The sequence below is a fragment of the Thalassophryne amazonica genome, chromosome 9 (genome assembly GCF_902500255.1).
Source record: "Thalassophryne amazonica chromosome 9, fThaAma1.1, whole genome shotgun sequence".
Lineage (NCBI taxonomy): Eukaryota > Metazoa > Chordata > Actinopteri > Batrachoidiformes > Batrachoididae > Thalassophryne > Thalassophryne amazonica.
The window spans coordinates 55,930,128-55,955,902 of record NC_047111.1 but is presented as its reverse complement, the minus strand read 5'-3'; the positions used below and the strand labels follow the sequence as shown (position 1 = coordinate 55,955,902).

Genomic DNA, 25,775 nt, shown 5'->3' with positions numbered 1-25,775 from the left:
AAACACCTCCGTGTTGATAACCATTTGTAAAATCCAGGCGGCTTTTGATGGCTTTCAGTGGAGTGAGTATATGAGAAATTGTTTAACAGCTGGACATGTTCCAACTTGTCCTTAAGGCTTCTAACGGAGGTGTTTTTCCTGTGGCGGAGCGTCGCGGCGGCTGCGAGCCGACGCTACAACCGACTTCTTCTGAAACTTCTCTGTTCTCTCACGACGTCCTGGATCAATAGAGCCTGAAATGTGGAGGTTTTCAGCTTGAAACAGGCTGACGATGGCACCTGGGAGTGCTGCACGACGTCTCGCTCCATGGGAAGTCCTTAAAGCGACAGTATCACCTCAAAATATCTCATCAGCCGTTAAAATTTTCACCAAAAACCAGCTTAATTTTTCGAACCGTGTCCACTTCGATGTGTCTCACAGGTTTAGAAAATTTTTGATCAAACAAAGCGCCAGTCTCTCAGCAACTTCTCAGACAAAGGAATTCCGACGAGGGGCTGGACAACTCCTCCCACAAGGAGTGCTCACAGGCGAATGACGTCACCGACAGGCGTGGAAAAACTCATGCATGCGCACGAGGGTTCAAGCATGTCTGATGTAAAAACATATGAATGAAATCCATATAGTTTTTGATAAAAAATAAAAAGGACATATACTTTATGGACAGCCCTCGTAGATGTGCATGGGAGGGTGAATGTGTTTGTCTGTCTTTATGTGGCCCTGTGGCAGACTGGCATCCTGTCCAGTGTGTACGCTGCCTTACACCATATGACTGTTGGGATAGGGTCCAGTCCCCATGCCTGTGACCCTCAATTGGAGTAAGCGGTTGAAGATGAGTGAGTGACGGTTTACTTTACTGACAAATCCTGACCTGTTACAACTGTCAGAAATTTGGGAAAGCGAGACATCGGTAACAATCAATCATAATGTACGAATATACAGTTGTATGCAAAAGTTTGGGCACTCCTGATAATTTTCATGATTTTCCTTTATGTCAGTTAAATATATCATATAGCAGACGAACACGCTGATATTTGAGAAGTGAAATGAAGTTTCTAATATTTACAGAAAGTGTGCCATAATTATGGGCAGGTGCATAAATTTGGGCACCCTTGTCATTTTATTGATTTGAATACATTTAGCACTAATTACCGGAACACAAAATTGGTTTGCTAAGTTCATTGACCCTTGACCTCCTTACACAGGTGAATCCAATCATGAGAAAGGGTATTTAAGGTGTCTTTTGCAAATGTTTTCCCTCTTTGCATCTCTTCTAATGAATGCCAAAATGGGAGCCTCTAAACAACTTTCAAATGACCCGAAAACAAAGATTGTTCAACATCATGGTTTAGGGGAAGGATACAAAAACCTATGCCAGAGAATCCAGCTGTCAGTTTCCACTGTGAGGAACATAGTGAAGAAATGGAAGACCGCAGGCACAGTACTAGTTAAGGCCCGAAGTGGCAGGCCAAGAAAAATCTCAGCTAAGCTGAAGTGAAGGATGATGAAAACAGTCATAGTCAACCCACAGATCTGCTCCAAAGACCTACAACTTGATCTTGCTGAAGATAGTGTCTCTGTGCATCGGTCAGCTATACAGTGCACTTTGCACAAGGAGATGCTGTAATGCAGAGGAAGCCTTTTCTGCGTACACGCCACAAACAGAGTCACTTCAGGTATGCTAAAGCACATTTGGACAAGACAGCTTCATTTTGGGATAAGGTGCTGTGGACTGATGAAATTAAAATTGAGTTATTTGGACATAACAAGGGGTTATGTCCAAAAACACTTGCTACCTACAGTAAAATTTGGATGTGGTTCACTTTGGATGTGGTCTGCTTCACTTTTAATTTCGTGCAGTCATCACAGAATGAATTAGAATGAAACTGGACACAGCTTGGGACTCCGGCAAGGACGGTGGCATTCCTCCCCTCTCCTCTCCTCCTTTCTCTCTATCTTTGCTTCGACCTTCAAAGTCCCAGCTTCACCAGAATGTGAATTCTTCAAATTAAGATTTGGATTAATGATGGAATTGATCGATGCTGTATCTTGTCTGAGGTAATTGGAGTGTAAACGTAATTGCCCTTTAAGGGATCAGTAAAGTTGTCTGAAGTCTGAAGTTTGTGCTGCTGTGATGAAAATGAGGCACTTTCTGTCACAATATCACAAACCAATAGATTAATGTATATTTCGTGCTGCTGAATCATGACTTGCCGTGAGACCAGGTTGATTTTTTTTCTGTTGGGGTGCCCAAATTTATGTACCTGCCTAATTTTGTTTAAAGAATTATTGCACACGTTCTGTAAATCCTATAAACTTCATTTCACTTCTCACATATCACTGTTTGTCTGCTATATCATATATTTAACTGAAATTGTTGATCCAAATGACTAATGATTTATAAAGGAAAATCATGGAAATCATCAGGGGTGCCCAAATTTTTACATACAACTATATATAAATAATAGTAAGCAGACCACTGTACTTTACACTATGACACATTATGAATCATCAGATATGTGGGGTAGTTTATTGAAATATACACATTATCAAGTATTTGATTGGGTTGATTTGGATTTATAAGGGATAGAAGTGAAAATAATAATTCTAATTTAGTCATCTGATCCACTCAGCACATTCTTCAGAATCTTACAATTCCATTGCAAAAGTCGCAGTGCAAATGTGATGTGCTGGACAAATTTGTTTTTTCCACTTTTGCAGCCCACACGGATCATCCACGGAACATTGTGGACCTGGCATGCTGCTTTAACACTGCTTAAAGCTGCTAAATTAACTTTAAGTACCCCTTCACTCGTAACAGGTGAAATGGACCGTCAGAGCGTAACACGCAGGGGGCAGTCTGAATGTTACGTCACCCACGTGAGCTCTGTTCCACATGACGTGATGTCTGTTCTGCAGTGCACCGTCCACAAGATACACGTGTCGTGCCAGCCATGTGCGTGGGGCTGGCTGGACACACCGGTCCAGCAGATTTGGAGATGATAATTGACGCTTGTATTGTTTGCTTGATTAGAGGGATTCAATAAAATGCGGTGTTTTTTCATGGTGTGTGGCTTTATTTTTTTTTTAAATACGTTCATCTCCTTGTTGATTTCAGGCATTTTACGCACCTTTTATAGGACAGCAATGGTAGTGCAGTGGTAAAGTTTTTGGCTGGCAATCAGAGGTTTTGTAAATTGCACGCTTGAATCCTGTGGGTGGCATTATTTTTTCTTTACTTTTTTCCACAGCAGCTGTGCGATGTGGTTACACATGCTCCAGCTGCTCACACTATGTTCCCGCTGCGATGATTTGTGCACGAGCGTGCACAAAACCGTTGCAGTGGGATCGTTCAAGCCTGCCCGACCACGTGTACCTCCCGACGACGGCTGATATTTTTGTGGTTCACTCATACAAGCTGTTTTGCTGTGATTCACCCTAATTTGTACTTATTCGTATTATGTGTGAAGGGTCCCTAAGGGCAGGATATAAATAGATCACACACTCTGGAAATCTGGCTTGTATGCTTTTGTTTACTAAAGTGGGGATCATTGAACTTTGACCGGAAGACTTGACATGGTTGTGGTGTATGTGCATTGATAATGCTGATTTGTCTTATTGAATGCCACAGTACAAAGTACTGTTGGGGTTTACTCGGGCCAAAAGTGCGTATTGTTCTTACTTTCAATATGGCTACCTCTTAGGCTGAATGTGTTGATTCTTTTGACCTAAATGGTTTTTCTCAGGGTATCATCTATGCTTTTCTTCTCCTCCAGGTGGTGGTGAAAACCCGAACAGAGTATCAGACAGAGAAGAAGAGGCTCAAGGTTCCCAAAGTGGAGGAGTTCACCATCAGCTTTACTGACGGAGTGTCTGAAAGACTTAAGGTAAGAACATTCATCATTAATGCTAAACCAGGAATAGTTTATTATTATTGTGGATGACACTTGGTTGCCTGGTAGAAGTTTTCTTCCTTGTTTTTGGGGTTTTTCTTTGCAATACCATCATTTACAAGCTGGAGTTCTCCCGCATGAGCAGCCAAAATGTTAAGACTGGTTGGAGTTACTAGTTAAAATGTGCGGACACACTAAGGATTGACAACTGGAATTTGGTCTTGCAGAATGTGTGAAATGGGCGGGGCGGGTATTCTGGTGGTGATGTCTTGTGGGATTTGTGAGTATCATCATAGAGCTCATCGTCACACACCAGTAATGTGAATTGTGGCTTAAATGTATCTTCATGTGCGGAAGTTCAGTTGAATGTCTGAGCTGTCGGTGGCACTGTGTTGCAAAATGTTTGTATGCAGTAACGTTATTGCAGAAGTAATTACTCCCTTTGCTGATAAGTGAACCTGAGTCATGATGAGTGTCTGCTGCCTGACAGACAGGACGTTGAACTGGAGCAGACGTGGGTGGCTGTAACTGTGCTGGAGAATTTGTCATACCACAAATCTAATCTGATTCATCTGTTTGAATGTACTTTGGTTGCTGGTGCAGATGGTTTTTAAACCACATGTTCAACCTAAAGCTCAGTAAATACACAGTCAGTGCCACAGACACACTGAGGGAAGAAGATTAGTAATCATGTGACCATATTGTGCCGTTGTGACCAACATACTCTGATGTTCTTTCATGGCAGAGGCTTAAGAGAGGAGACAGTGTGTGTGTGTGTGTGTGTGTGTGTGTGTGTGTGTGTGTGTGTGTGTGTGTGTGTGTGTGTGTGTGTGTGTGTGTGTGTGTGAGAATAACAAAGTTATCAATCCACAACCATCTTTTTCAGCTGAGTCCTCCTGTCTGTTCCATCCTTCTGTTGTCATTAGGGAGACCAACGAAAGAGGTCTCATGTTGTCATGGCAGCAAAGAAAACCTCCTTCCATGGCAACCCACAGATACAGAGAGAGAGGAAAAGGGTGGAGAGGGGAGAGAGAGAGAGAGAGAGAGAGAGACTGTTTACATAGCTACAGCGAGGCAGGAGTTTGTTTTTTCTTTTTATGTTTAAAGCTGCATCACTTGTGTCTCTGTGGTGCTCCAAAATGATGAGATGTAGCCTTTGAAACAGCTGCTCAGAAATCCACACTACAGATCTGTGTATCTGCATTCCCCATGAAGTATACCGAATCCTGTAGTTAAGTTTATGACTTACTGTTGTGTAGGCATCACAGGGATTAATGCTTATAAAGTGGTTTCCCTGAGCTGAAAGCAAACATTCAGAGTTCAGTGTCTACGGCAGAAGACACACAGAATTGGTCCAGGAGCAAGGAGACAATTTTGACCTAATCAGGACCACTTAACATGGCAAAACATCACATACAATCCAGACTCCATGGCCTAAACCAAATGTAGGGTGCCCATCCCAGGGTGGCAGCTGTAGCCAGGTACAGGTCAATGAAGAATTACACAGGGGTCAAAATAGAAAAATAAATAAATAAAAACTTCTCCGATCATATTTAATACCAATTCAGTATAGTTCTGGTTATACTGAATTGGTATAATCAAAAAAATTTGATTATACCAATTTTTTGGTATCTTTATACTTTTTGGTATAAAGATACAAAAAAAAAAAAAAAAAAATATATATATATATATATATATATATATATATATATATATATATATAGTGGACTATGACTGAATGTTATGGAGTTATAAGATCAATTTCAGTTTGTACAGGGGTCAAAAGTTAAAGTTGCTCCAATTTTGGTAAAAAGTGATGCAAATTATTGTTTGGGTTAATAGGATTAATGAATGGAATAGTTTTGACCTTGTTGAATGCAATGTTAATTTTGACAAGAAATTTTAATTTAGTTTTAGTCTTAGTCTTTTGACTAAAATTCTTTTTAATTTTAGTCTAGTTTTAGTCATCCAATTTGGATTAATTTTAGTCTAATTTTAGTAGACTAAAATTGCTTCCTATTTTAGTCGACTCAAATAGGATGCAATTTTTGTCGACTAAATCAATCACCAATATAATCAGACAAGCTTTTTCTTTTTTCTAATGCAATAATTTTCAACCTCAGAATATGCAAATGAACAATCCTATTGGAAGTGTAATTTAATAGGCAAAACACATTTCAGTTAATTTCAACAAAATAATTGCATTTTATTTCTCAGTTAACTTTCAATGAATAGTGCAAATGAAAGTAAAAAGCCACAATTGCCTGAGTAAACAGCCTGTTCAAGTAACAAGTAACTTAACTTTCCTGATGCATATATTGTAATGTATACAACAGTAACAAATAGAATTCACCAGCTGTAAAAAAAAAAAAGTGCATAATACTTGGATGCACAGCATTACAAGGGCCTTCTTCAAAATATTCAAAAAATACTGATGACAACAAGCACTGGATTCATTCAAATACTACAAAAAGTCACCGACCATAGGATTCTTAAGATTACAGCTGAACAATAAATTTAAGAATCTTTAATCAAAAGTGCATTGACATCAATAGTACTTAACCCTGTTGCTACTACAACGCTTGCAGTATGGAATGTACTATTTATTTACTTCACTTCATTTTGAGGAAAGCACTTCATGCTAGTATGACTGTTGCTCTGTTACGTTTACCCCTTGTGAGGTCACCAGTGACACTGAACACTCTCTCAGCAAAAGCTTGGGAATCTGGCATTGACAATAGATCTAATGCTATTGGTTTCAAACTGTGATACACAGAGTCACATTTCTGTAGCCAAAATGAGGTTCCTGTTTCACAAGTAATGCTCTGAGAGAGCTCCTCCTTATACTTTCTTAACTGCTGTCTAATGCTACACAGACACCTTTGGCTTAGATTTTGTATGACATTTAGACAGAAACCTGAAGATTGGGTGCTTTGAGGAGGATGATGGGGCTGGGTCACATGCTGGTAAAGGATTTGGTCCATTCAGTTGCTGTACATCATCATTGTCATCATCATCAGGTGGCTGACCCTCTTGTGTTTGAGCGCACTGGAACACATACCTCTCTGCCTGCTTGAGAAATTCCTGAATATTGTCATCATCAGCCATATCAAGTAGAGCCTCACATACAGTGGGGCTGAGAAAGTATGCAGCTGCTGCGAAGGGAGAAAACTTATGATCTGAAGGATCCAATACCAGGCCTGGTATTTTTCCTGAGCCGGCTTTTGGATCTGGATATATGCAGCGGAGGCGACAGGTTGCCATGTAATCCCTATGGAAGGACACGTTGTGAATATGTAGTGACGTGGAGATGTCTGTCTGGAGTTTATACTTGACGTGGACATATCCTGTCTCTGGCAATCAGCAGGACTTATGTCCCTTTGACTTTTATTTAACACAATTATGGCAGAGTTTGAGGGGGAGAAAGCAAGGAAGTGCGGCAGCTGCCGGTGTTTTTTTTTTTTTTTTCACGCGCGTGCCTGCACGAACAAATCGTCTGTGAAGATCTAGGGCAGTTACAGTTATTACAGTATTCGCCAATCACGATTATTTTTCATATTCGCGATTACCGTGAATTATTTATTTTATCCACAAAGCATAAAATGACTCAGAATCTGACGTCATTGTGCTGCAGCCTCGCTTACTCTGTTTCACTCTCGTCTCAAGGCAGGGTAATAACATGGAGGGTGAGGAGCGACCCGTCCTGCCGTTTGGATAAGATGGCCGATTAAAACTGGCCGTCTTCTTCAAGGCCATCTAAAATGCGGAGTTTACCGAAGGAGCTGTCAGTGTGTGTGTTTGTGTCTGTGCGCGCGGAGTCAACAGGCTGCACACTGCGAGGGGTGGGGTGGGGGAGGGAGATTCCTGAATTGAGGCACGACACATTACAGTCTGCTGAGAACCATCAGTGCATGTAAGACAGTGAGCGCGGAGCAGAAAGAGGATTTTAACCCAAGTGAACATGATAAAGAAACAAAACCAAAACGTGGAGCTGCCTTTACTTCTCTCTGCACTTTCTCTACCAGTGCAGTTCTGACGTGACCATCCTGTTCACAGCATGTGCACGTCGTATACTGAATTTCTGAGATCATGAGATGAAATAAACGGTCAAATATCTTTAAAAACGTATTTAAAAAATGAGAATATATGAATGAACTGAGCAAAAATTACACATACACGGGTTAAAAAAACCCTGACGTGGAGAAGCTGTGGTGATGTCCAGAGGCACAGATCACAAAAAGCAGGTGAGAACTCTGAGCTTTAACAGTTGTTATTTTCCAAAGGTATTTATTTGTTCAATTTGAGCTTAATGTAGTGTTTAAGCACAAAACGTGACTGATGAGGAGAAACAATTTCAGAAATGCAACAGAAACAATCACAAATCAGAAAAAGTTGGGACTAAAAACAAAAATGTTGCACTATTCCCAGTTTCTCCACTCACAGAAACCAAACGTTTTTCCAGAGTTGTGTAGCCTTATACTATGATAGTTGAATATAAAAAAGGGAAAAAAAATAAAAAAATAGACAATATATTCGTCAATCGCAATTATTTGTCTGACAATCATCTCAAGAAATTCCTAATCGTGACAACCCTATGAAGATCATTTTATTAATTACACAGATGTGTAATAAAACAAATGGTGATTGGTTTATAACATAATTATGACAGAGTTTGAGGGGATGGTCTGCAAATGACATTTAGCGCCTTGAAATATACCGGTTCTTTGTTTAATAAGAGCCGTGAATATTTCCTGTTCTTTGTTTAATAACACAATTTTTCATTGGTCTAGCTCAATGTGATAACCAATCATTGAACGTGTTTTAATGTGGCTTAATCTGCATCAGAACAAAAATCTTTTCTTAGCATTTTGCAGGTGCCTGTTAAACAAAGCAATCAAATTGAAGAAAGAGATTATTTAGTGGATATGATTTTGACCAGTGCAGCCGATTGCTGTAAGTTGTATTTTATGTTTTTTATCTATGTAGTTTGAAGAGATCTTAGTGAAAGGGTTAAGCATCCATGACGAGTGTTCGATAAATTTCAAAATTCAAATTGCTTACGAATTTTGGCATTTCGAAAACAAAATGCTTAGCTCATGTTGTAAGTTAATAACCATTCGTTTATTGAAATAATAATTATTTTTCACTTATTTGAAACTCAGAGTGGATGTGAACCCAACTCTTTTCATTTTCTGCCTTGCTTTTCTTTCCACACTGATGTTTGCTTGGACTGGTCTGTTGAATAAACTATAAAATAATTGCCCTGAAAAATATTAGTGTTCAGTGATGGTAGTATGTAGTCAAAACCTGCAGATGTTAGGGGAACCTATGCCCAATTTTTGCCTCAATGCCAGCCCTGAATACCCAGCCAAAATGCTGGTTCATATTGCCTTTCATTTTTCGAGCAAGAGCTGAAAAGTCACGATGATTTGTATTTTGTTTAAAATCAGTAAGGTGGCTGAGCAGATGTAAGAGGGTAGGGACTATCATTGACATTGTGTCACTCTGAAAAGTTTGTGTGTGTTCAGCAAAAAACAACAAAAGTTCATGCAATGACTTGACCTTTTGCTATTCACTAGAAAGTAAGCTGTCCCACCCCATCTCATTTGCTACTTGGCAAAGGGAAGCTTTTATCTTTAAAAGTCTTGCAATTGTGTTGTAAGTGCTTGACCAACGTGTGGGGCAGTCATTAACAACAATTAGGCCACACTCATCTAAAATCTTCTGGGTAGCCGCAGATGATTTGCGAAAGAGCTTCACAACTGATCGCTCTTCGTCCAGGATCCTCTTGACACTTGCCTTCTTGTTTATCATGTGAGCCACAAGCTGCAGTGTGTGGACCACACAGGGCATTCGTTCCATCTCCATGTCAATGTTTTGGTAACTAAAAAAAGAGGAAATATGCATCAAATTAGTCAGTTAATTTACTGTAAAAACATAAACGCTTAAAGTGCTTAAAAACTTACTGTAGATCTTCAATCTCCTCCTCCGTGTCACTTTCACCATGGGGTGTCTCTTCTTGGTCATCAGAGCTGGTCTCTTCTTCCTCTGGAGTACTGTGTTTAAAGGCAGCCACCATATTGCTACCATTGTCAGTAATTACTGTGACAATTTTCTCATTTGAAATGCCCCATTCTTGCATGCACTTATCAACGCATGCCTTAATGGACTGAGCAGTGTGTGGATGGGCAACCTGTTAAAGAGCTAGCAGTATGTGTTCTGGTTTGTTTTGTTCCATGCAGAAATAGCAGCAACTTAGATCAATAGATCAATCCCAATTGATACTTTTCAGGCATCAGACAGTCTTTGTTTGAACTTTGTTATTTCTTTCTCATAGTGCTTCTCAATCAGATTGGTTATCTTAGTTTTTTGGCAGAGTCACTGTTTTTTTTTTTATCAATTTTTTCCAACATAAGAATAATGTCCTCATCTTTTTTTCTTTTTTTTTCTCTCTCTCACAGTCCTTCTTTGTGATGTGGTGGTTGGCTCTCACTGCGGTATTGTATCACTTCCTGTTCCGGAGCACAGCGGTGTTTTGCTGTATCTGTTAGCTGTTTAATCTGCGTAGTTAGATTGATCTAGATAACTAGATAACAATTTGTTTCACAGTGTAATCTTCACATGCCTTAACTAAAGCACTCCCTCTACTGAATCACCTCTAAATTATTTACACATTATTCACTTTGTGTGTTTTTAGGAATCCGCTAGCTTAGCACAGCTACTAGCTCTTAGCCGGTTTAGCATGACGGCTTCTCCTGTCTCTCCCGCACTTCTCTGCTCTGGGTGTGAAATGTTTAGTTATTCCTCGGCCTCCTTTAGCAGTAATGGTACTTGTAATAAGTGTAGCTTATTCGTAGCTTTGGAGGCCAGGCTGGGCGAATTGGAGACTCGGCTCCGCACCTTGGAAAATCCTACAGCTAGCCAGGCCTCTGTAGTCGGTGCGGACCAAGGTAGCTTAGCCGCCATTAGCTGTCCTCCAGCAGATCCCGAGCAGCCGAGAAAGCAGGCAGGCTGGGTGACTGTGAGGAGGAAGCGTAGTCCTAAACACAAGTCCCCTGTACACCACCAACCCGTTCACATTTCTAACCGTTTTTCCCCACTCGGCGACACACCCGCCGAGGAACAAACTCTGGTTATTGGCGACTCTGTTTTGAGAAATGTGAAGTTAGCGACACCAGCAACCATAGTCAATTGTCTTCCGGGGGCCAAAGCAGGTGACATTGAAGGAAATTTGAAACTGCTGGCTAAGGCTAAGCGTAAATTTGGTAAGATTGTAATTCACGTCGGCAGTAATGACACCCGGTTACACCAATCGGAGGTCACTAAAATTAACATTGAATCAGTGTGTAACTTTGCAAAAACAATGTCGGACTCTGTAGTTTTCTCTGGGACCCTCCCCAGTCGGACCGGGAGTGACATGTTTAGCCACATGTTCTCCTTGAATTGCTGGCTGTCTGAGTGGTGTCCAAAAAATGAGGTGGGCTTCATAGATAATTGGCAAAGCTTCTGGGGAAAACCTGGTCTTGTTAGGAGAGATGGCATCCATCCCACTTTGGATGGAGCAGCTCTCATTTTTAGAAATCTGGCCAATTTTATTAAACCCTCCAAACCGTGACTACCCAGGGTTGGGACCAGGAAGCAGAGTTGTAGTCTTACACACCTCTCTGCAGCTTCTCTCCCCCTGCCATCCCCCCAATACCCCATCCCCGTAGAGACGGTGCCTGCTCCCAGACCACCAACAACCAGTAAAAATCTATTTAAACATAAAAATTAAAAAAGAAATAATAATATAGCACCTTCAACTGCACCACAGACTAAAACAGTTAAATGCGGTCTATTAAACATTACGTCTCTCTCTTCTAAGTCCCTGTTAGTAAATGATATAATAATTGATCAACATATTGATTTATTCTGCCTTATAGAAACCTGGTTACAGCAGGATGAATATGTTAGTTGAAATGAGTCAACACCCCCGAGTCACACTAACTGTCAGAATGCTCGTAGCATGGGCCAAGGGGGAGGATTAGCAGCAATCTTCCACTCCAGCTTATTAATTAATCAAAAACCCAGACAGAGCTTTAATTCATTTGAAAGCTTGACTCTTAGTCTTGTCCATCCAAATTGGAAGTCCCAAAAACCAGTTTTATTTGTTATCTATCGTCCACCTGGTCATTACTATGAGTTTCTCTGTGAATTTTCAGACCTTTTGTCTGACTTAGTGCTTAGCTCAGATAAGATCATTATAGTGGGCAATTTTAACATCCACATAGATGCTGAGAATGACAGCCTCAACACTGCATTTAATCTATTATTAGACTCAATTGGCTTTGCTCAAAATGTAAATGAGTCCACCCACCACTTTAATCATACTTTAGATCTTGTTTTGACTTATGGTATGGAAATTGAAGACTTAACAGTATTCCCTGAAGACCCCCTTCTGTCTGATGATTTCTTAATAACATTTACATTTACTTTAATGGACTACCCAGCAGTGGGGAATAAGTTTCATTACAGTAGAAGTCTTTCGGAAAGCACTGTAACTAGGTTTAAGGATATGATTCCTTCTTTGTTATGTTCTCCAATGCCATATACCAACACAGTGCAGAGTAGCTACCTAAACTCTGTGAGTGAGATAGATTATCTCGTCAATAGTTTTACATCCTCACTGAGCACAACTTTGGATGCTGTAGCTCCTCTGAAAAAGAGAGTCTTAAATCAGAAGTGCCTGACTCCGTGGTATAACTCACAAACTCACAGCTTAAAGCAGATAACCCGTAAGTTGGAGAGGAAATGGCGTCTCACTAATTTAGAAGATCTTCACTTAGCCTGGAAAAAGAGTCTTTTGCTCTATAAAAAAAGCCCTCCATAAAGCTAGGACATCTTACTACTCATCAAAATAAGAACAACCCCAGGTTTCTTTTCAGCACTGTAGCCAGGCTGCCAAAGAGTCAGAGCTCTATTGAGCCGAGTATTCCTTTAACTTTAACTAGTAATGACTTCATGACTTTCTTTGCTAATAAAATTTTAATTATTAGAGAAAAAATTATTCATAACCATCCCAAAGACATATCGTTATCTTTGGCTGCTTTCAGTAATGCTGGTATTTGGTTAGACTCGTTCTCTCCGATTGTTCTGCCTGAGTTATTTTCATTAGTCACTTCATCCAAACCATCAACATGTCTATTAGACCCCGTTCCTATCAGGCTGCTCAAGGAAGCCCTGCCATTAATTAATGCTTCGATCTTAAATATGATCAATCTATCTTTATTAGTTGGCTATGTACCACAGGCTTTTAAGGTGGCAGTAATTAAACCATTACTTAAAAAGCCATCACTTGATCCAGCTATCTTAGCTAATTATAGGCCAATCTCCAACCTTCCTTTTCTCTCAAAAATTCTTGAAAGGGTAGTTGTAAAACAGCTAACTGATCATCTGCAGAGGAATGGTCTATTTGAAGAGTTTCAGTCAGGTTTCAGAATTCATCATAGTACAGAAACAGCATTAGTAAAGGTTACAAATGATCTTCTTATGGCCTCAGACAGTGGACTCATCTCTGTGCTTGTCCTGTTAGACTTCAGTGCTGCTTTTGATACTGTTGACCATAAAATTTTATTACAGAGATTAGAGCATGCCATAGGTATTAAAGGCACTGCGCTGCTGTGGTTTGAATCATATTTATCTAATAGATTACAATTTGTTCATGTAAATGGGGAGTCTTCTTCACAGACTAAGGTTAATTATGGAGTTCCACAAGGTTCTGTGCTAGGACCAATTTTATTCACTTTATACATGCTTCCCTTAGGCAGTATTATTAGAAAGCATTGCTTAAATTTTCATTGTTATGCAGATGATACCCAGCTTTATCTATCCATGAAGCCAGAGGACACACACCAATTAGTTAAACTGCAGGAATGTCTTACAGACATAAAGACATGGATGACCTCTAATTTCCTGCTTTTAAATTCAGATAAAACTGAAGTTATTGTACTTGGCCCCACAAATCTTAGAAACATGGTGTCTAACCAGATCCTAACTCTGGATGGCATTACCCTGACCTCTAGTTACTGTGAGAAATCTTGGAGTCATTTTTGATCAGGATATGTCCTTCAGTGCGCTTATTAAGCAAATATGTAGGACTGCTTTTTTACATTTGCGCAATATCGCTAAAATTAGAAAGGTCTTGTCTCAGAGTGATGCCGAAAAACTAATTCATGCATTTATTTCCTCTAGGCTGGACTATTGTAATTCATTATTATCAGGTTGTCCTAAAAGTTCCCTGAAAAGCCTTCAGTTAATTCCAAATGCTGCAGCTAGAGTACTGACGGGGACTAGAAGGAGAGAGCATATTTCACCCATATTGGCCTTTCTTCATTGGCTTCCTGTTAATTCTAGAATAGAATTTAAAATTCTTCTTCTTACTTACTGTGCGGCGGCACAGGAAAAACACCTCCGTGTTGATAACCATTTGTAAAATCCAGGCGGCTTTTGATGGCTTTCAGTGGAGTGAGTATATGAGAAATTGTTTAACAGGCAGGACATGTTCCAACTTGTCCTTAAGGCTTTCAACAGAGGTGTTTTTCCTGTGGCGGAGCGTCGCGGCGGCTGCGTCCCGACGCGCGGATCCGTCCGCACGTCTTTCATTAAAAAAATCTCCTTTAACAGTGGAATATCCGGATAAAATGCTGAAACCGACTTCTTCTGAAACTTCTCTGTTCTCTCACGACGTCCTGGATCAATAGAGCCTGAAATGTGGAGGTTTTCAGCTTGAACAGTCTGATGACGCCGCCTGAGAGCGCTGCGCGACGTCTTGCACCGTGAAAAGTCCTTAAAGCGACAGTCTCACCTCAAAATCTCTCATCAGACGTTAAAATTTTCACTGAAAACCAGCTTAATTTTTCGAACCGTGTCCACTTCGATGTGTCTCACAGGTTTAGAAAAAATTTTGATCAAACAACGCGCCAGTCTCTCAGCAACTTCTCAGACAAAGGAATTCCGACGAGGGGCTGGACGACTCCTCCCACAAGGAGTGCTCACAGGCGAATGACGTCACCGACAGGCGTGGAAAAACTCACGCATGCGCACAAGGGTTCAAGCATGTCTGACGTAAAAACATATGAATGAAATCCATATAGTTTTTGAAAAAAATAAAAAGGACCGTTACTTTATTGACAGCCCTCGTATGACCCATGGTCATAGACATAAAGTCATGAACTGACATGAATGAAGCCATGCGCTCTTATCATGTCTACATCAGCAGCTCAACATGTCCAGTTGTCCAGTGAGCGGCGCCGAAGGACACCGCGTCATGTGGACCATAACTCACGTGGTGGACGTGGCATTTGAATTGCCACCTGTCTGTTCACATGATCAGATGTATATTTTCAAATGGGGCAGCCTGGCTGGTGATCTGACAGCGCTCACTGCTGCCTGCGTTGCGAGTCGATATGTGTTTTAATTTATTTCCACGTGGGGACAGCATGCCGATGTACACGCTTCATATTAGAGTGTTGTGAGGTAATATTCTTCATGGCATGATAGGTGTTCCCCAGCTTTGACTTACTAGGACACAGGTCTCAACAGCTGTTGCTTGCAGCCGACATGCCCACCTCAGCAAACCAACTCACAACTCAGAAAAAAAGTCTCACTCTCTGCTCCTTTGTTCTGTGATTATTTATTTATGTATTTCTTATGAATACATATATATATATATATATATATATATATATATATATATATATATATATATATATATATATATATATATATATATATATATATATATATATATATATATATATATATATATATATATATATATGTGTGTGTGTGTGTGTGTAGTTATTGTTGTATTTATTTGTTGTTATTTATGTATTTATTGTTCTATTTATTTATTTGTATTGCATCTGTCTGATCTCTGTGTTTTAATTTAACACAGCCAACAACTCACTGTCAGCTGGAACTGACAGTGAATTATTCAAACTACATACCATGTGAAGCATTTCTTTTAAAACTTTGAAATGAATGCGCTTTATTCTGCAGTTTCTTTAGGCACTGAATGTTCCAACGTGAGATTAGCGATGCAGGGATGAGTCTCTTTGTCTGCTGAGTACGAGTCTAGATATTACTGATTTCTGAGAGGACTGTTGTGGTTATTTCACAACACACTGGACAAATGTTTGAGGTGTCTAGATGGTAGAGCATGTTAAAAAAATCCATACCTTGTGGCACCTTTGTGGACACTATCAGCACAAAAAGCAACTTTTCAGCAGAGGTATTCGTTGCCACATCATGTTAGCCCAAAATGTTGCTGCAGCTTTAGCAGTTCTCTGCCTCGCTGCCCCATCAGCTCATGTTGTAAATGCATTTTGGTGTGTGCGTTTATGTGATGTGATGAACCACTCGCTTTGCTTGACTGACATGGCTGATTCTGCAGGCAAACTGGCATCGCTCCACACATGGGGCGCAGCGTGAGGTGCCGTGCCGAGCAAACATTTCTGGAAGAAAAGCTTGCACATCTCTTTTTTCAAAGCTTTGCAGTTTGTGTTGATGGATGAAGAGCTCAGAGTGTAAAATGTTCTCTAATCTGCCCTTCTCCACTATTTGCCAGGTCTCATTCCTTTGCCAGATTTCTCTCACCTTCCCTCTGACTGCTTTCTTTCATGCCATTGGTTTTTTGTCTGCTTTGCGCATTACTTTTTCTGTTTGATTTCAATTTTTTATTTTGAAATGTTACTCATCTTCAGTTGGAAAGACCACTTTTCAGTCAGTCATTGCTGTGAGTGTATTTTGAACATGGTATGATCTACCTGCTGATAATAAACATGAGCAAGAGGAAGGGCTGGGTACCAAATTTTGATACTTTTGTGGCACAGATATAAATGCTTTTACATTATCATTGTCATTCAGTACCAAATTTCAAGACCCAAGCCATAAATGTCAGCATCCCTGAGCCAGTGTATAACCATGCATACATCCTTGTACTAAAATCAGTGTATGCCAGTGATTGGTTGAGCAATTTAATATTACACAGTGATGTCATGGGCACAGAAAGAAGAACAAAAAGAGGAAGAATAAAAAGAAAACCCATTACACCCAGGAAATTGGCTCATGTGTGCCTGGTGTTTTTTCAGCTCTAATACTGCAGTGGATCAGGAGGTCAAACTGGCGTTTCACTTCTCAGCTTCTCACTTTGATCTGGGCCTTGACAGTGTTATTTTTTTATATTACCAGGTAATGGTACATGTTGGCATAAAGACAGCAAAGGCTACAGCAATCTGTCATTTGATCCCAAAGACCTTGACCTTCAATTTCAATTCAATTTATTTTTATAGCATAAAATCACAACATAATTCACCCCAAGGTGCTTCACAAGGATAAGGTTTAACCTTACCAACCCTTCTGAGCAATCACGTAAGTGACAGTGGTAAGGAAGAACTCCCGCTTGCACTTTTTTGAGGAAGAAACCTAAAGCAGACCAAACTCAGGGGAGTGACCAGTGGTTTTCTAACTGTGAGGTGTACTCCCCCTGGGTGTTCCAGAGTTCTTGTGGGGGAGGGGGGTAAAAAAAATAACTGTAAACACTGTTAACCAACAAAAGAAGAAGAGGGAAATAAGGAAAAAGAAAACATTGCTAGCTAACATGCCAGGAGCAAAATGGATACATTTTAGTGCGTAAATGTACCAGTCAGAAGACTTTTTTTTTGGGGGGGGGGGGGGGGGGGGGGGGATTTTGGGGCAACTGTTTGCACACACCAGACAATGAAAGACAGCGTGTGCCCTGCGCGAACCCATTGATCCCTCTCATGGCAGGTGTTGGCCATATTCCAGCTGACATGCACGAACATCTAACACCACTCGTTTGGCATGCATGAACCCTCGCACCGGGATCGTGCATGCCTGCCTGTCGGCACAATGTTTCGTGGTGTGCTAATTCGAACTGTTTCACGTTGTTTTGCCATATACAACCAAACTGCGCATGATATGTGAAGGGGCCTTAAAAATATATGATTTTTTAAAAATACATTTAAAATGTATGAAAAGGGTGTAAAATGTGTGAAAGAATAGAAAGTTCTTTAAAAATAAGTTTAAAATGTTTACAAAGGCTGTAAAATGTGTAAATACATAGGCAGTTCCTTAAAAACACATAAATATATTTAACGTGCTTATTAACATGTAAAAGAATAAAAAACACAAAGATGTTGAAATTGTGTGTATGTGTGTCAGTGGGTGGGGGCAGGTATTCATTTGTTCTTTGAGGGGAGCTCACTCTCCCACACTTTGAAAAACCCTGACCAAATAAACAAAGTACAATAAAGAATTTTCAAACATGCAAAACAAGGATGAAACAAAAACTAAAGTCTGGTTGCCCGTGTAATCCTCCTAGATGACAGGGTTGCAGGCGAGTGCTCAGCTGTGTCCTCATCCAGGGGTCCGGCAGGCAGCATCAAACATCAGACATCACTCCTCCAACCGTACCTCAGACAGAGAAAGAGAGAGTAGATTTAATCAACCGGAACAAACGGCACACCAAAAACTAATTCTCTTCAGTAAACCAACAGAGAGGATACTAATGTGGTTGCCAACAGCTAGCCTTTAGCATCACTAACAAACCCAGAATTTCGATATAATGAGACTAGCTGACTTTCTTGGGGTAGGTCTGGAATCCACATAATTGTGTGTCACATGTGGTCCAGATCGGGTTGAAAATCAAATTCCTTGACCTTGACTTTTGAAAAATTGTATTCCTTAAGGGCAATTTTGGTGTCAGCCTTCAAAGACATAGCAGATTCATCCACATGCCAAGTTTGTTGGGAGTCTGCCAAAGGACCTGGGAGGAGTAGAAGAGCAAAATATTTCTCAGAATCTGAAGAGCTATTTCTTCTATTTTTGTCAAGGTGCTAAAATACGAGGTCTGTCCAAAAAGTAACGGACCTTTTTCTTTTTTTCAAAAAACTATATGGATTTGAATCATGTGTGATTGCATCAGCCAAGCTTGAACCTTCGTCTGCATGCGTGAGTTTTTTCACGTCTGTTGGTTGCGTCATTCACCTGTGGGCAGGCTTTGAGTGAGCACTGGTCCAGCCCCCTTGTCGGATTTTTATTGTCAGGGAAATGGCAGAGCGATTGCCGCTTTGCTCCATGAAATTTTTTTCAGAAACTGTTAGAGACAGCCAGTTGGAAACCATTCGAAAGATTCAGATGGCTTTCGGTGAAGATTCTGTCGGCGTCACATGGATTAAGGAGTGTTAAAACCTTTTTAAAGACAGCCCACAACGGCGGAGGGTGCGCGGCGCACCGAGCGGCCATCGACAGGCTGGAACGACCAGATCATTTCCAAACTGAATGCTGTGTTGATCCGGGACATTGTGTGACTACCACAGAAATGGCAAGAGAGCTGGACATAGCACTTTTGTGGCACATTCCACTGTTACAGGAGATTTTGTAATGAAAGACGTGCGGAGGATTTCGCGCGTCGGCACGGAGCCCCTCATGGCGCGCAACAAAAAAAATACCTCTGTGTTGGAAACCATTCGGAAGATTCAGACGGCTTTCGATGGCTTTTCAGTCGAGTGAGTATCCGAGAAATTGTGTAACAGCTGGACATGCCACAACATGCCCTGTGAGACTTCCAACACGTGCTCACTCAATGACGCAACCGACAGACGTGAAAAAACTCACGCATGCGCACGAAGGTTCAAGCTTGGCTGATGCAATCACACGTGATTCAAATCCATATAGTTTTTGATAAAAATAAAAAGGTCCATTACTTTTTGGACAGACCTCGTATATGGTTGAAACATACAATTTAACTTTTTTTAAGTCATTAATCTGTCACAGAAATGAAAAATAAATGTTTAACATGATGCAATTTTTATTTTGTTGAAGTAGATTAAAAAACAAAGAGTTCCCACAACAGTATGATTCATGAACTAGTATTGAAGTCAAGGTATCAGCACAAACGCTGAGATCAAAATTTTTTGGATAATACCCGGCCCAAGATATACAGTTATCTTTTTAGAGCAATTTATATTTTCAAGGCAATATATGATTTCCTGTCCTCTCTGCCATTTTTATTCACTTCATCTTCACTCGATCCTTCTGTATTTTACACCAATTTATCCAGTGAGACCAGGGTCATGTATCATTGCTTCTCATACGGTGTCTCTTCTGTTGCTCCACTTTCCCTTTAAACACCTCCCTCTATGGCGCCTTCTTTCTGATTGCTCCCTGAACAACTAACCTATAGTGTATATGCTGTAGTGGTTTTGTTCTGTGATCAAACATGTTTTCCCCTTCAGTACCTCAGTAAAACAAAACCAGAACACACGCTTATGCATTTCACTGCTTGTTAAACAAGATGAACCCACAGTTACTGGTAGAGGTGTTAGAAGGCTGGCCCATAGCGACAGGTTTCAATATCAGTGGTGCTGCAGCAGACAGATTCCTGCTGCAAAGCAACCTTCATCCTACTTGTCAAAAAAAAGTCCACAGTGATGACATCAGTATCATTATGAATATGCTTTACACTTTGAGCCAAGTGCTTCTTTAGTATGTTTGGGAACAGGGTGTTGAACGAGATGAAAGCCAGTCACACACAGTAACCATGGTAATGGCCGATCTGTGTGGAGAAGGTGCAGTTCTGGTTTTCTAAAGTTTCCCAAGCCTTTCACCTTGATAACATGACATTATTACAAGCGAAGAGATGCGCAAGCTCACTCATGGTACAGGGAAACAGGAAATGTCAAATATTGAACACTTCCTGGATTGACAATAGAGGAGATCTTGTGGGATCTCACGGGAATTCAGTGGCAAGTTGACACAGTGTCCACATTGAAACAGGAAATGTCGAATGTTGAACACTTCCTGGAGTGACACTTCCTGGATCAACAATAGAGGAGATCTCACAGGAATTCAGTGGAAAGTTGACACTGAAACAGGAAGTGCCAAATTTTGAGCCCACAATGTTGAACACTTCCTGGAGCTACAGCAGAGGATATTAACATGTTTTTCATTATGTTATTTTTCCACCGGTATGTTTATCCTCTGTAAGGTTTTTGTGTAACTTTTTGTTTGTCTCAATTAAAAAAAGAAAATAAATTAATTTTCTTTTTTTTCTTCTTTTTTTTAATTCTGTTAGTTTTTCAGTGTAACTGCTGTGAATTATAGCTCATTATTTTACTCCTGTGTGAATCTTAGGAGTGGTTATCATTTTCGTTAGTGGTTAGCTCGTGCTAACTTCGATTTTCTGGTGCACAAAGTACACTACTTTACACGTTACATAAAGCCTGTGCAATGCAGGCACATAGGATAGATCTTCTAGAGATCCGTGTCCGTAAGCTAGAACAGCTTCTTAGCTCAGCTCAGCACAGGTGTTATGGGAACTCCAGACGAGGTTAGTGTTGAGTCTGCTATCATGCCCAGACTTCAGACTTCAGACAAGTTAATTAATCCAAAAACAGGGCAATTACGTTTACACTCCAATTACCTCAGACAAGATACAGCAATTAATCCACAATTATTACTTGTTTACCATAATAATGGCACACATCAAAATTAAAGACAACACATATACATTTGACATTGTTTATGTGTACTAAACTTGAAGCAGTCCGTCATCCGAATTGAGGTAAAGTGGGTGAAGGCCGCTGCAATTGGGGTCGTGCCACCGTTAGCTTGGGGGGAACAGGGACCTGCCGCAGCTAAAAACCACACAGCCCCCGGAGGGGGAAGGGGTGGCGTGAGCGGTGGCTGGGATGGTGTGAGTGATGGGGGAGCAGGAAGGGAGGTAAAGGGAAAAATGGAGCATGCTTCAGTCTTTGTCCATGTGTAAGTCTGTCAGTTTATTGTCTTTATGGGTTGAGATAAGAAGGAGCCGAATAATCTTACCAGAGCCTGAAGACATTCCTCTGGAGGTAAACATTGGGCAATTTATCCTTGAGGCTAGATAAGCCTGGAGTGTTGTGGTTGAGCAGTGAAAAACACTTTTAACAGTTCCACTTGAACAACCAAATCCCAATTATGAATTAACATAAGCCAAAAAGTACCAGCCCTGCTACCATGAGACCAAAAATGAATAAATCCTTGACGTCCTCAACGGAGAAAGGCGCCAAGCATGCAACACGTCAAGACCGCCAGGAGTCGAGGACATAGCTTACAGGATATGTTCCATCTGGACAGGTAGGATCCCCTGGTCCTGACCTTCTTGTAGAAAAAAATGGTGTCAATAGTGTTCAGAGACCAGCTGATCAATTCCATGGTTAATCCAATAGTAGTCCAATAGATCCAGAATCCAATATAATTTGAGGAATTCACAGTCTGGTGAAGTCGGGACTTGAAGGTTAAAGGCAGAGAACAGAGAGAACAGAGATAAGGGAGAGTGGAGAAGATGCGACCGCCCTTGTCGGAGTCCCAAGCTGATATGCTTGGACCCATTAGCCTTACCCTAGAAAGCCGGCTTTGGCGGAGAAGGTCACATAGGGCATGGTGCCCGGTTGCGGTACCCCGATCACACTTGCCACTGTGAACTGTGAACTGGTTTTCTCCCCTGGATATGCCTGTTGTGAGTTCTTTGAACCCATGGGTGACTTCCACTCCTATCTCAAGGCCGAAAGGCCAGGCTTTAGTGATAGCGGATTCTATCACCCACAAAGTGAGGTTACAGATGCTGGCTGACATTACATGTATTCCTTGGGGCCAGATCTCCCGACATTGCCTCCCATCTTAGGGTGCTGATGCTGCAGAAGGGTAGACAGACAAAGGAACATGACACTAGATACAGTCACATAGTTATTCGCATTGGCGCCAATGATGTCAGGATGAAGCACTCTGAGGTCACAAAAATGGACATAGAGAGGACTTGTGACCTTGCCAGAAAGATGTGTCAGAATCAATTAATTGTCTCTGGTCCTCTCCCCTCCCGAGGTGATGATGAGGTGTTTAGCAGGATGACACGGTTAAATAGGTGGCTGGCACAATTTTGTAGACAGCAAGGCTTTCGTTTTATTGATAACTGGCATTCATTTTGGAGCCACCGTAGCTTGCTGATGCCAGACGGCCTTCACCCCACTCTATCTATGTCTGCAAACATAGATAGAGCTCTACAGGGAGGGTAACATTAAGACTTTACAGCAGACCACAGAGCAGGTGATTAGAGACCTTGCAAGGCTTATGACGAATGTGGGTGTGGAATCCATTAGCTTAGCAGGGAAAAATTAGTGCAGAAAATCCACTATGGTGATAGTGCAGTTTATGTGGCAGGGAGGGAAATTCAACAAGTTGAGACTGTGGCCTGTTTCCACAGACGTGTCCATAAAAATCACACAGGGCTATGCTTTGCAAACTTAATACCCATTATTACATTGGATGACGTTGAAACGCTGGCTGTTCCAGCAATATCAAATATTTTGTGTGTGTTGTACAGAGGAGTCGACACACTTCCCACCGAAACTCATAACTTTTTCAGAGTCTGCCGGATTTTAGAACTTAAAGTGTCATGACACTGCTGTTTGTGCCACAGCTGCTGGTTTACTGCTGCGGACATGCCTGGACATGCAGTATGTCTCGTACTGGAAAAACTCAGAAGAAGCTATTTTCAGGAGCTAATGGACTATCTAATGTGCCATGATCCTGACAGAAGTTGAGTTGAAAGCAGAGCTGCAATCGGACATTAGGTGCACAAAGCCTTCTCACAGCTGCTCCTTTTACCATGACTGCATCAAAATGAACAGTTATCACTTAAAAACTAGTCATCATAACACAGCATCACATTTGTGTAAACTTTGAATTTAATCTGTGCCTCATCTCATTGAAGCGCACGCTGGGATGCTTCCAGTAACTACGTCACCTGTTGGAAACACCTGAATACTCACGAGTACTTTGTTTTTGGAAGTCTCCGTAGCTGGTTGCTGCGAATGCCGTATACTTTGAAACCGGTCAGGGAAGAGCACAAAGTAATCCCGGTGGATCATCGGATGGTCACTAACAGCATAAATCTAAATTGTTATGATTTCAGTGCGGCACATATCCTTTAAGAGCTTCGCTTGTTTACGAGGTCTGTCCAAAAAGTATCTTACCTTTTTATTTTTTTCAAAAACTATATGGATTTGAATCACGTGTGATTACATCAGCCAAGCTTGAACCTTCGTGCAAAAAATCCCTTATTGCAGCAAAAAAACACCTCCGTCTTGGAAGTCTCACAGGACATGTTGGGGCATGTCCAGCTGTTACACAGTTTCTCGGATACTCACTCGACTGAAAGCCATCGAAAGCCGTCTGAATCTAGAAATGATGTGGTCGATCCAGCCTGTCGATGGCCGCTCGGTGCGCCGCGCGCCCTCCGCCGCTGTGGGCCGTCTTTAAAAAGGTTTTAACAGTCCATAATCCGCGTGACGCTGACAGAATCTTCACCGATATCCAACTGAATCTATCGAATGGTTTACAACTGCCTGTCTCTAACAGTTTCTGAAAAAAATTTCATGGAGCAAAGCGGCAGTCTCTCAGCAAGTTCTCAGACAAAAGAAATCCGACGGGTGGGGTGGACCAGTGCTCACTCAAAGCCTGGCCACAGGCGAATGACGCAACCGACAGGCGTGGAAAAACTCACGCATGCGCACGAAGGTTCAAGCTTGGCTGATGCAATCACACGTGATTCAAATCCATATAGTTTTTGAAAAAAATAAAAAGGTCGGTTATTTTTTGGACAGACCTCGTATGTCTGCAACATATACATATTAGTATTGTGCTTTGGAAGGCAGTCCATCAACAAAATCCCTGACCCAGTCACATTCCCAGCAGAAGGAGCAACCTTGAATTTTTTTGGTAAGAATGAAAATGAGGCTCTCCACTGCAGGGAATGAATGAATGAATGAAAATGAATGAATGAATGAATGAAAACTGTTTATTTCGAACATTTGATACAACAACAATTACAAGATAGATCAGTAAAGACAACAACAAAAAAGTTCCTACTGTGTACCCAACATGTCCGAAAAGGGGTAGGGTGAATCCTTTGGGTCCAGCAAAAACTGACACTCATACTAACACTCATCTCAGGCTAAATATGTTGTGAAGTGAAAATAAAGCCAGTAAAGAGTTGAAATGATTCATGCCAAAATTCATTACTTTTGCGTCACACCTTCATATCCAAGTGTAAAATTTTTCATCTGATCCCTTATGTACAAATTGGATAACAGATATACAGAGGAATAGGATGGATCACTTCAAAGGTGCTGCTTGCTGAGTGTTCACTGTATTTGATTAAATTTAAAGAACACTTCACTTTCTCTCTATTTTCTACCATTACTGTCAACTGCAGATATTTTCTTAAAAAAAAGGAAACAGTCATGAAAATAAAGTCTTGGAAGACAGATGACCTGAAGAATTAGCCTGCAAGGGATTGAGAGATGAAGGTGTAGAGAATGATGAGAGGTGACATTTAATTTGTGTTGCCCTGCTAGCTTTCTGGCTCCCTCTGTAACCATATAAAACATGGTGGATTGCGCCAGCTCTGGCCGTGCATGCTTCAAACCCATGTGTGCACTCCCACTCCGACAGGATCCACGATCAGACGAACGCCAGCGCAGACATCATCGTCCTCATGAACACAGTCTGTGGCCAGGTGACAGAGCTGCTCTGACTGCCGCGTGAACGCAGCACACTTGGCAGATGTTAGCAACCATGTGCAGGTAGCGAAGGGAGAGGCAGCCATTGTCCAAAACAATTATCCCATTATTACCTCCGCTTCGCCTTCTGATAAATGCACAGCTGCAATCCACCGCCTCTGCAGCTGGACCTCGGCATTTGTCAGGTTGTAGGTAATTACTGCTGTGGTTCACAACCTGCACAGATTTCTCTTCTGTGTTTGACTTCTTTCTTTTTCATAAGGAT

General features: G+C 41.1%; 1 protein-coding gene across 1 annotated transcript in view; it reads left to right on the top strand.

The window, feature by feature from the left end:
* The window catches only part of nsg2 (neuronal vesicle trafficking associated 2), a 130,345-nt gene that overhangs the window by 46,643 nt on the left and 57,927 nt on the right, over positions 1–25,775 (top strand). The window contains exon 3 of the mRNA XM_034178063.1: positions 3,774–3,884. Coding sequence (XP_034033954.1) covers positions 3,774–3,884 — 111 coding nt within the window. The remainder of the gene's footprint in view (positions 1–3,773; positions 3,885–25,775) is intronic.